This window comes from Ammodytes marinus (assembly GCF_949987685.1).
Source record: "Ammodytes marinus genome assembly, chromosome: 19".
In the NCBI taxonomy this organism is placed as follows: Eukaryota; Metazoa; Chordata; class Actinopteri; order Uranoscopiformes; family Ammodytidae; genus Ammodytes; species Ammodytes marinus.
Genome location: NC_137223.1, coordinates 16,850,961 through 16,862,272, shown reverse-complemented (window position 1 = coordinate 16,862,272; position 11,312 = coordinate 16,850,961). Strand labels below are relative to the sequence as shown.

The 11,312-nt window shown below is 42.6% G+C and overlaps 1 protein-coding gene across 2 annotated transcripts; it reads right to left on the bottom strand.

Moving 5' to 3' along the window:
• Nucleotides 1-1,381: 1,381 nt before the first annotated feature.
• Nucleotides 1,382-10,389, bottom strand: naa30 (N-alpha-acetyltransferase 30, NatC catalytic subunit). 2 transcript variants are annotated; one of them, XM_080047610.1, is made up of 4 exons: nucleotides 9,394-10,389; nucleotides 8,298-8,421; nucleotides 7,937-8,001; nucleotides 1,382-5,273 (listed from the first exon to the last, which is right to left on the bottom strand). In XM_080047610.1, the coding sequence occupies exons 1-4, from the start codon at nucleotides 10,195-10,197 to the stop codon at nucleotides 5,136-5,138; spliced, it is 1,131 nt and encodes a 376-aa protein (XP_079903736.1). In that variant the 5' UTR covers nucleotides 10,198-10,389; the 3' UTR covers nucleotides 1,382-5,135. The 2 variants fall into 2 exon arrangements, with proteins under 2 accessions (XP_079903736.1, XP_079903737.1); XM_080047611.1 differs by having other exon boundaries at nucleotides 7,946-8,001.
• Nucleotides 10,390-11,312: the final 923 nt, after the last annotated feature.

Below are 11,312 nucleotides of genomic sequence, written 5' to 3'. Positions count from 1 at the left end.
AGCACATCTAAGATATTTAAAATTAACTGTTTAACATTTTGGAATCTTGGGGAGTTAGATGAGAGAATGGATGGATACACTTTGTTAACAGGAGATAGCAGCCGGTTAGCATAATTTAGCATCAGGACTATGGGGAGACCGCAAGCCCTGCTCAGTCCAAAGCCTGCCTACCGACAAGAACTTTCCCAAACCGTTTGGGATAGTTCTTGTTGGTAGACAGACTTTGGACTGAGAAAGCCAATTAATAGTTTGAAACTATTAATTGGCTGGAACCAGTGGCTTCCTGGAGTATCCGCTGGTTTCCATCCAATGGCTAACACTTAACAACTGCTGGATCCTCCCATTCTTTTCCACCCTTTATGCTAAACTATGCTAAGAACCTCTTGGATGTAAGCTTAACCTAATATTTAAAAGACATAAGTGAGGTATTGATCTTCTCATCTAACTCTTAGAAAAAGCAAATACAAATGATTTCCCAAATTAAACTGAACCACTCCTTTAAGCAAGATTTCCACACAATTTAGAAACCTTTAGTTTAAGTACAATCCATTTGAATTAAAGCTTCATTTATATGTGACATTGTGTAAATGTAAATGTTTTAGTCAAAGAAATTTGTTCATAAAAGTTAATGTAAGAGGAACATACAAAATACTATTATCCTACAAGGTATGTAGCATAAAACAGGGTTCAATGTACAATTTAACTCCGATATTCATTCTTTAGCCACTTACAAAATGTTTTTTTTAGTGCAGGGACTGATATCTAATGAAATGTTTCTGTTGGCTGGGAAGCACAAACATTGAGGAAACTGGGGCAGAAGTTAATATTTTCAGGAGCATTTGCTTTCTTTATGTATATTTTTCTCAATTTTGCACAGTAGTGGTTTCTGTGTGGTAATCTGGCTCAGACAGGGACAGATAAAAGAGACGTTTTGGCCGAAACATTTGGCTCAAGAATGTTACGCTGTAGTCAGATAAAGTCCTGACCCTTTGGAAGAAAGTCAGATCAATCATTTAATAACCTCTTACCGTGGTTAAGACAGAAATGATGCAACGAATACTGGAATGTTATTAATCTGAGCCATGTTTGTATCACCAATGTCTTGCCTTGTTTCAAGAAAATCTATTTTGCGTAAATTCATGAGCCATCTGATATGCTTAATGTACAACTGCCTGTCTATATGCAATAATACTATTTTAGGGTAAGTGTGATGTAAAATAGTGGACGCATTTTTTGTCTCTTTATGAACATATGATATAAAATGTGATCAAATAAACAACTCTCTTAAGATGTCTGATTGTGACTCTTATAACAGCTCAGATGTGAATTATGTTTTAAATGAAAACCACAAACGGCAGACAAGATAACCCAGTTTACAGCATTAAAAAAATCAAATAATTTATTTCTGTGTTCTTTTTCCACATTAAATAAAAGCTATCGGACATTTCCAGATCAAAATCAAGAGAGGGGACAGGGAAGAGGAAACAGAAATCTGACATGCAAAAAAACCTTTTGCTCTCCCCTTGCCACACTTGCTGGACGCCCTGAAAAGACCGCAGGAAGCCCCTGTGGTTGGTTGGTGGCTGGGTTGTAGAGACGACAGCTTTTGTGGCGCAGCAAAGACATATGTTATTTATCTGAGCAACACACTGGTTTCTGTGGGGACTTTATGATTGTAACACTCTAAATGTAGCATGGCAGATGTCAGCCCAGGTGAGGACAGAGATAAGTCGGGTTGTGATTGTTAGTGTAAACTACCGGGGTAGCAGAGCGGGGAGAGGGGGGGGGGGACTGCTTTCGAAATCTGTGAACACTGAAGTGGCATGTCAAGTCTTAAATTATTCCAACACCACAAGCCATGGCTACAAACTGATATAGATGACGGAGCCCTTAGGTCAGTGGTCACGAGCTAAACGGAGCCCTTTGGCTCTTTGAGGCCGGCTGTAATGCCCATATACTTAATGGAACTGCCAGAGTTTCACAGGAGTACAAAAAAAAAAAGGTTGAGAACAGACTCTTTCTAAAAACATCTCCTCACACTGACAGCTGGTCTGAACGAGCGATATTGGTGTTTCTTATGTCCTTTCACCCATCAGTAGTCACTGTGTAAAATAAGGAAAAGGCGGGACAGTGAGGGGACACAGAAGAGGGGGTCCAACACAGGGACTGAATATTTAAATCTCAAAAATAAACCAGGATAAGTTTACACAGGGTGATAATGTAAATGTCTAGAGCGTTTTTTTTTTTTTTTTTTTTTTGTATGCCCACTATGAACTGCTCATATTTCTCATTGCACCTCTGGATGGGCTTAAATAGCACAGAAATAAAAATTTAAAATTAAATTTGATAAATCAACCCCAAAACCACCCCTCCCAAACAGATGATTCACAAAAAAAAAACAAAAAAAAAAAAAAACACATGCTCTTAATATATCCAATGAATAGAACAACACTCGTATACAAATCAGACACAAAAAAAATAAAGAAAAATAGCTCATCTGATCCATTGCTCCAAATGCAAAGACACTAACTTACATACACAGGATGTTACAAGGGTGGCAACTCTGTAAACATCTACACTTCCTTTCAGTTCAGGGCTCCTGGGTTGACACATCTAATGCTCTGCTGAGCAGGGAACTAAACCAAACACATGATAAGGGTCCTTAGCGTCGGTCAGAGAGACTGGTGAGAATGTTTGTTTAAGACGTTTGTTCTCTTGTCAATATTTCACTCCGATTGCGTGCAACATGGCAGTGTCTTGCGGTGCACTCTCCACTCTGACTATTGTAGACAGCATTCAAGCAAACAGATGTCCAATTGCATAATTTGAGACGCCACAAGGGAAACTAAAATTGACTTAAAATTGCATTTACACCGAGTGGAGCAGGTTGTTTTTTTCCAATTTGACAATAAAAAAAATCATAACAAATTTTGGGTTTATTATTCTGCTCTCAGCCATCAACCAAACCCGTCTCCTGCCCTTTCTATTGCATTGAGCGCTCACTTGGGGTTCCTGGGAAGCTTAAACATACACAAAAAAGTGTGATTTGTTCCTTCCTGTTATACTTATAAGGCTGGAGAAAGACACAGCACCTCAAAAGGCTTCCTGTGCAGGGCCTCTGAAAGTAGAGAAATGAAAGTCTTGCAGTAGAGATCCACACCGTTGTCAAAATAAACTAAACACACATTCACACATACACACGGCAGCGATTTTCCAAAGAAGTGCATCTGACCTTTGTTCATTTTACTTTTTTTTAAAAAGAAGAAACAGAAACTCGGCTGCAACAAACTTTCTTTGCCATATTTAGTGTGGAATTGGTCAGTCCGGGTTAGCTCAATGACACCTTTCAGGATGGAGATCTTTAAACGTTAGCGAGGTGGGTTGTGCATCGAGTTAGCGCACCTGGGAAGTGCATCATGGACTCAAGACGCTTCTAAGCAGCACAAGGTTATGCAGGTGTATAGTTGACAATCTAAATAAACTGAAGAGCGAACACAAGAGTAAAATATAAATTTGTTAAGAATACTTGTCTATTTTTCCTTTTTTTTTTTTTTTTTTTTTAAATCAAGAGATAAACCAACCCACACATGCACACAGCATACTCAAAACAGGAATCCAGCATATGTAACTGGGCCTAGCCTGCAGCATGACACCTTGTTAAAGCTCATCACTGCAGTTGTGGCTTAAGAGTGCTGATGGATTGAGTGGCACTTGCTATGAGGAGAAACAGACCAATTATCTAAAAATAAAAAGGAGTAAACTGTTGACGGCTAGGACACATATGACCACATCACCGTTGGCAAGTTGTCTCTTGGAAAAAAGACTTAATTTTCTCCTTTAAGTGAGGTTTGCAGCAGCTGGCAGTGCAATTGGGAGAGAAAATTGCTCTGGAAAAAAAGTTAAACTACTCACACATACTAAGAAATAGCAAAGGACACTGAAGCGAAAAGGTGACAGATCCACCAGCTGGGCAAAGTTTGAAGTGCTAATGGAGTGATTTGTTTCGATCAGCCGCTCTGCACCAATATGCTTACACCAAAACAAAGGAAGGGGTTCTGAGGGTTAGTCGCAGACTGGGTTTATCAACACACACACACACACACACACACACACACACACACACACACACACACACACACACACACACACACACACACACACACACACACACACACACACACACACACACACACACACACACACACACACACACACACACACACACACACTTTACCCCCGCACTTGCATTAAAACAAATGCATGCACATCTTTACAGGCTTCAGTCCGGGAGGCTGAGGCAGGTGATGGGAGCAGCTGCGCCATCTGGACACAATGGGAAAAAACAAAAAAACAATTCGCACCACACATGCGCTCAAACAGTCACACCAACAGGTTCACTCGCTCACAGTGAAACCAATCACGCTGCATACACACACATGCCCACAAAACCACACCGAATGCTCCCAAAGAGAAGAAAAAAAAAAAAAAAAAAAAAAAAAACACGAGGCAGGTACAAACACACAGTCATACATACTATATTTTTCCACCAGGCTCCCGACGTACAAGGTTAAAAAAGAAACACAAAAATAAACTCCACAAATATTTTCTCCCCAGTCTGTTTTTACCGCCCTGCTTCATTGTTTCACTTTGTGGTGTTTTTCTTTAAAGTCCTTTTTTTTGTCCTGTGTTCTGCGTGAGGATTTGGTGTGGTGCCATGTCCTCTGGGGTTTTCAGACGCACGTCTTCGTTTGAGGTGCATGGACGTCCCCGGTCGACACCACATCCAAGTTCCAAGGTCAAAAGGTCAAGGTCATCCCAGAGACCAACCTCACTGGGCCCCACCCTCGTCACAAAAAGGGGCCCCTTTACAAGAAACATGTGGAAACATCAGGTCGCTGCCTAAACAACACTTGTTCGGAGGTCGAGGACAAACAGAGGGTGTGTTTGCGTGTCTATGCATACCTATGTGCATACTGCTTATGTTTGTACACCGGTGTGTGTGTGTGGGTGTATCTGTGTGTGTGTGTGTATAAGAGTGAAATGACCAAGGCAGAACCGAGGCTGTCAAGCTGATAGTGTACGAGGTGAACAGCACCCACTGTCCCGTCTTCCCCTGTCCCCTCTTCTTCTTTCCTCTAGCGGAGCCACAGTTTGAGCCGCAGCGCGTCCACTCCGTTCAGGTAATATCTGAACAGCCGCTTGTCTCTGACAAAACCCAAGTTCTCGTACAGCTTCAGGGCTGATTTGTTGGTGATTTCAGTCTCCAATACAACCTGGGGACACACACAGCGACCATGTCATTACGTTGTTGTATGCCTTTCTTTTTTCTAAAGACACATTTGGTTGTTGTGGACCCTAACAGTAGTTCTGCACATTTTAGCTTTTTAAAATGGAAAAGGGTCAACAATAATGGAAATGAGCTTATATTGGCTTCATTGGATCTACATTAATTGTATCTTTGCTGGTTCAGTTCACTGATAGCAAGTTTGATTATCCAAGGCTAAGCTCGCTAGAGAAAACTTACTGACCCTCATACCTCTAAACCTGTCTTAATAACATGGGGTAGCTTGTTACTGATACTATCATGAGTCAGCTGGCTTTTGTACAACTTAAAGTATGCAAAGCCGAGAAAATGACCTCTAAGGCTGTAGATTCTGTGTGTAGTTTGGGGTCAGCTGGTAGTCTAGACGACGTTCAATGAGTTAACTTGCTGCTGCTTATTACACCAAAACCTAATATCACGTTGTATTTCTTCAAGTGTCTAACACACACGTTAAGTGTAAACAAGTTCCGAGTATAAAGGAACGCAGCATTCAAATGAAACTGGAGCGCGACTTCGACGTCATCGTTCGCAGCCAATCGCTCTGTTCGCCGATTGGACGGCTGTAGATTTTCCTGAGAAAAGGGAAAAATTCACCGCACCCCAAGACTGTCTACTGAAGGGAAAATGAAATTTGAGCGGAAGTAGGTAGGCGGGCGGAGCCAGGCTCACAGTTCAGTGCGATTGAGCATGGTTTTATTTGCCTTTCCAATGTCAAAAGTTGGGGCTGGTCCCAAAATAAACGCACCAAGCCGTACCTATTTTTGGGACCCTTTCGTTTTGGTACCAAGCCGTCACAAAATGGTGGAGCTACACACTAGTTATGTAGTTGTTCAACGGCTCAAACTGTATACTCTGACCGTGGCTATCACTGTCCGGATTAAACCTCACCTACCCATAGGGCTGGGTATTATGGCCAAAATGATTATCATGATTATTTTGGTCAATATTGATATCACAATATTTTACCACGATTATTCAGTAATTTTAGTGAGTCAAATATTTGTATTGGATTGTCACGTAAACACAACACTGCTTTCATATCCATGTGATTGACTATGCAATATTCCTGCTAATGTACACATTTTTGCATAAAAAAATGTATCCTCAGTATTAACCTGAAATCCATGCATTTCCACAAAGAAAAATACATGTCAAAATATTGTACCAAAACTTTGCACAAAATCAAATCCACAGAGCACTGCTTTAACTTTTCCTTGTTTTACATTTCTGTTAAATAACACATCTTTGCAGACAAATAAGGTTTTTAGTCACCTGACCTCATTGCATCGCCTAGAAGCAAAATATAAACTATTTTACTCCATTCATTGTACCTGCATGATGGATGTGTATAAAACTTGATTTTAAACTAAATAAAATTGTGGCCAAAATGTATAACTAAAATATTTATACTAGGATCTGCGCCTTATCAAAATGAATCACAACCTATATGGCTCTACCATGCCAGAATTTTATTTGAAAGGACGGACACAGGAATGGGCAGGTAACACTCAGCAACACAGGTGGTGTGAACGCCGGTGAAACAGAGGCACTGACTGTAGAAAAGGCCTCAAAGTTTATAGTTTACAGTGTTTGTTATTTTCTTATAGTGTTTTAAGATGTGTTTTATTCAGTGCGGGTGACATTATAACTGCCAGTTATCGGCGGTGACGTCAGTCAGCCGGAGCGTCTGTTTAGGGATGTTTCCTTTTCTTTCTCTCTCTGGTGTGTGAGCGTGCAAGTTGCTGCAGTAAACTATCATTCCACGTGCTTTTTCTGAATTTGTTTTGCATCACCTGTGTGAGTAAGTGCATAGAGTTTCACGATCGCTGTAATAGGTTATAATTTATGCACGTTATTTAATGGCCGCGATTCGCCGGTAGCAACAGCTGTTTAACGTGTCATCACCAGCGGAGTGTAAGCCATTGTTCTATTCCCGGGATCTGTATGCTGCTGTGCATGTCAAAGAAGAAACCAGTGACATTAGCAGATCAGCGCGGTAACGGTACATCCACCAGTTTCCTCTTCTACACTGACTGTATGGAGTTAGTATTGGGTTATAAATCCGGCGCACACAAAAAAGAGACACCAGGGGCTGTATGTGATTTCACACGCGCAGATATCTGCTCTCGCTCGCACGATAGGCAGCAGCTTCCGCTCGCTCGTGGAGTGCTTTCTATCTATGCGGGCAGAAAGTTATTCACCCTTTGGGGGCGGAGCCACTGGACTTTGATTGACAGCTCTCTGTGAGCATGGGGTTGCCAGGTTGGAGCATGGACAGGCACATGATCAGCGAGTGGTTTCGGGAGTGATTGATTTGCTTCGCAGCGGAGCACACGCTCACAAATATCGCACATTCCTGTACACGTCATCGTGATAAAAATTTGATATATTGTGCAGCCCTACCTACCTAGTAAGGATATTGTCGGCAGTTGCAACACAAGCCAGACTATGGTAACCGTGGCGAACCGAACTGTGCTGCTCAGTGAAAACGAGGCAACAGTGTGCTTTAGGCTTCTGTCAAAATCCTAAATATTCTCAGAACTTATTAAAAGATGGTTTGAAAAGAGAAGACAGGAATGGATTGAGACATCCTTGAGTGGACTTGGGTCTTACTTGTCTTACCTCGTCACAGTCACCCTCCACCATGGCATAGATGGCCTTTTTCACCAGATTAGTACCTGTAACAGAAGTCCATGTCAGCGACAGCAGGCACATCAACAAACTAATGTTTCATTTAAAAGCACTGGGTTTTTCTATTTTTTTCTGGTTTGACATTTGTTAGCATAAGAATGGCAAAAAGTTTAAATTATGTCACTTCTGTTTGAAGTGAAGTGTACATGTTGACTCAGAGTGCTCCACTTATCTCAAAGTGCATTTGCATAAAACATTTTGGTTGTCAAAGAAGTGCAAAAGAATTGTTACACCACTTGTTCTTATTCTGTGCGCGACATGCTCTGTGAGTCTATGCTCTCACCGATGCTTTTCCTTCTGTGCTTCGAATCCACTGCCAGCATGGCGATGTAGCCGCGACGGAACATCTTCTTGTGCATGTCAAGCTTGCAAACGATGGCTCCGACACACTCTTGGTCCACCATGGCCTATGACACACACACACACACACACACACACACACACACACACACACACACACACACACACACACACACACACACACACACACACACACACACACACACACACACACACACACACACACACACACACACACACACACACACACACACACACACACACACACAGTTAGGGGGTCCTCTGAGTGTGTACTGGGGTGGCAGCTAAACGCATAGCAACAGCTTCTTTATCATTGCTGTCGTCCTGCCAGTTCCAGTAGCTCTGAGCTGACCTCTGACCTTTATTTAATGGCAGTTCCTCTTACATCACACATGCCCTTCCAGACAAACTGGAATTGGGAAGTTTATGACCTTGAGGGCTCAGGTGATAAACAAAGACAAGGCCATGTTTTTTCAAAGTACGAAAACACTAACAAGTCAGCACAGGTGCAAGAGGAAACATCAAATTGAAGCACATTACATGCCTCTACTAGAACTGGTGCGTGAAGGTTTTATAACTTCACTAGCTCCTTAATTCCTGAACACATTTGACTGAACACTCCCCTCAGTGTTCTACTAAAGGCATACATTCGTTTCAGCTCAACATTTTTAAAATTGGACAGCTTTAAATTCGGACTGTGAGCCACAGTACTGACAAGGATAGAGGCTATTTGGTAGAAAAATGGGTGTGGTAGCTGCCCAGCAGACTCCAAAGCAATGTGCTTTAGGTGAGACATTTACATCCGTGTGTTTAAGCTGTGTATGCTTATCTTCATGGCATATCAGCACTATGTTTGGCTGCCTGTGAGAGACACTGACAGGTGAAAGCTGTGAGCGTGCAGTCACACCCTGACCGATTAATGCTATGCAACTTCAGGTCACTAAAGTCAATAGGCATAGAACGACAGCTCACATTATGTTTTGACTCGATGAGCAAAATGTATAGAGTGAACACACAGAAAATTTTTCATATTGAGATGTTTTCAGTGTCACACTCACCAGAAAGCAGAGCTGCGGCCAGTTGTGGATGAAGTACCTGTACGTGTAAATTGAATAAGGCTCAGACAAGTCCTTGGTGATCAGTCTCATGATCCACGGCATCTGCAGCTCGGACTCGTAGCGGACATAGCGGATGCCGTGGCTGTCCTCGACCGCTCGGCCCGGGGAGCCGCTGAGGTCGAGCCGGGCCAGCTCCGCTACCGGCGGCTGCGGCTCTCCGCCGGGCCCGGAAGTGTCCGTCGGCCTCGGAGGCTCCGAGTGGTCACTCTCCTCTTTACCTTCGTCCTCCTCGGTTCTCGAAAAACCCGGAATCCCGTTCATGCTATTGTTAATCAGGGGAGAGTGACGGCCGTTTTTGGAGAAGGGGCTGTGGCCTTCATGTTGGCAATGCTCACTATTGTTTGTGGCGTCCGGAGCCTCCTCGCTGCTGCCACTGCTGTCACAGTTGTCCACGGACGGTCTCGGATTGTCAGGCCGGCTCCCTGTGTGGTGTTGGCTGTCAGTGTCCTCTGACGAGATGGCCAAGCCGTTGAGCTGCTGCTGCTCTCGCGCTTGCATTTTGAGGTGCAGCGCCGATGGGCTAGCTTGCGCTAGCATGTTTTTCTGCTTGTTCTTGACCGACGAGTTGACTTCGCTTTGCGGCGGCGGCGTCTTTCCTGTGTTGGCTAATACACAGTCCTCTCTGTGGCAGGCAGCCTCTCCGTCTCCCCCCGCCGGTTCCGCACTCCCAGCCCCGTGGAAAGGAGGAATTTCAGCCGGAGAGGCAGGCAGTGCGCTACTAGGCCCAGGCGGCACTGTGGCCATCCCACAACATTAAGGTGGAGATTTACGCGTGGAAAACGTTGAACACAATGTCATTCACGAGGCAAAGAGATATACAATCAATATATAATTTACTTAACCGAATATGACATAAATCCGAGGGGTTTTGAGGCGATAACGTATCCGCTGGCGACGGTTGTCGCTGCTTTCTCCCGATTTCCCTGCTGCCGTAAAGTGCTGTCGCAGCAAACTCCATTGCAACAGCATACAGAAACGTTTTACGACAGTGGTGTAACGCATGAGAGATGCAGATATTTTCAGGATCAAGGGTCAATAAGCTGCTGCATTTCTCTTACATTTATATTAAGGAATGTCCTCTTCTCTCCTCTTCAGTATTTTCAACAACAACAATACAATGTATTAGGAAGTTCCTTCACAGAATTTACGAAGACGGATGTGTTGAAATGAAAGGTAAGGGAAAGTTTATAACATAAAAGAGGAATAACCTATAGCCTACTATCTATTGGAATAACAGACAAAGAACAGGGAAACTGGTAATATTGGAGCGGGATCACATGACATGAAAAATGTAGCCTATACATGTAGCCTATTATTATTGACCAAACGAGAGACGGGAATAATTTCAGTTCTGTTGAAAGTTTTCTCAGTTTGCATTTCATTTTGTACCAATCAGACCTAAATATTTTTGGACTTTTTGTATTGAATTTGTATCATAGCCTCATGTAGGCATATGTTGGACGTATGTCTCAGTTTCAAGTTTTATTTAGGAAGGAACAAAAAACTTCTAAATTCAAGAAATGTTGGCTCTTCCAATTTCTTACCAGCAGAGGGAGGCAAGTTGAAGATTAATTCGGATATATTAATTTTATTTATTTTCTCCAGTAGATGTCGCCAGCGGATTAACTAATCTATTTAGGCATTTACCTGATCAGTTTGCTGGTATCATCCTCTAAAGTAAGTAGGTCTACAAGTAAGTTAAGAGGTAGACCTATGTGCGTTTATCTGGAGTAGGCTAATATCCAGACTGTGAGACTTAATAATTATCCTATATTGTATTTTTTATTTTCCCAATTACTGTGCAAACTTACATGCTTACAGTTGTAAAGCGCAAACACAATGGATTAATTTACTTTCAA

What these genes read in the sequence shown, in the direction of transcription:
- naa30 (XM_080047610.1), bottom strand. Translation starts at nt 10,197, where the DNA reads ATGGCCACAGTGCCGCCTGGGCCTAGTAGCGCACTGCCTGCCTCTCCG. An exon ending in GCACAGAAGGAAAAGCATCG is followed by an intron (nt 8,002 to 8,297) that starts GTGAGAGCATAG and finishes CTTCTGTTACAG; the next exon opens with GTACTAATCTGGTGAAAAAG. An exon ending in ACTGTGACGAGGTAAGACAA is followed by an intron (nt 5,274 to 7,936) that starts GTAAGACCCAAG and finishes GTGTGTCCCCAG; the next exon opens with GTTGTATTGGAGACTGAAAT.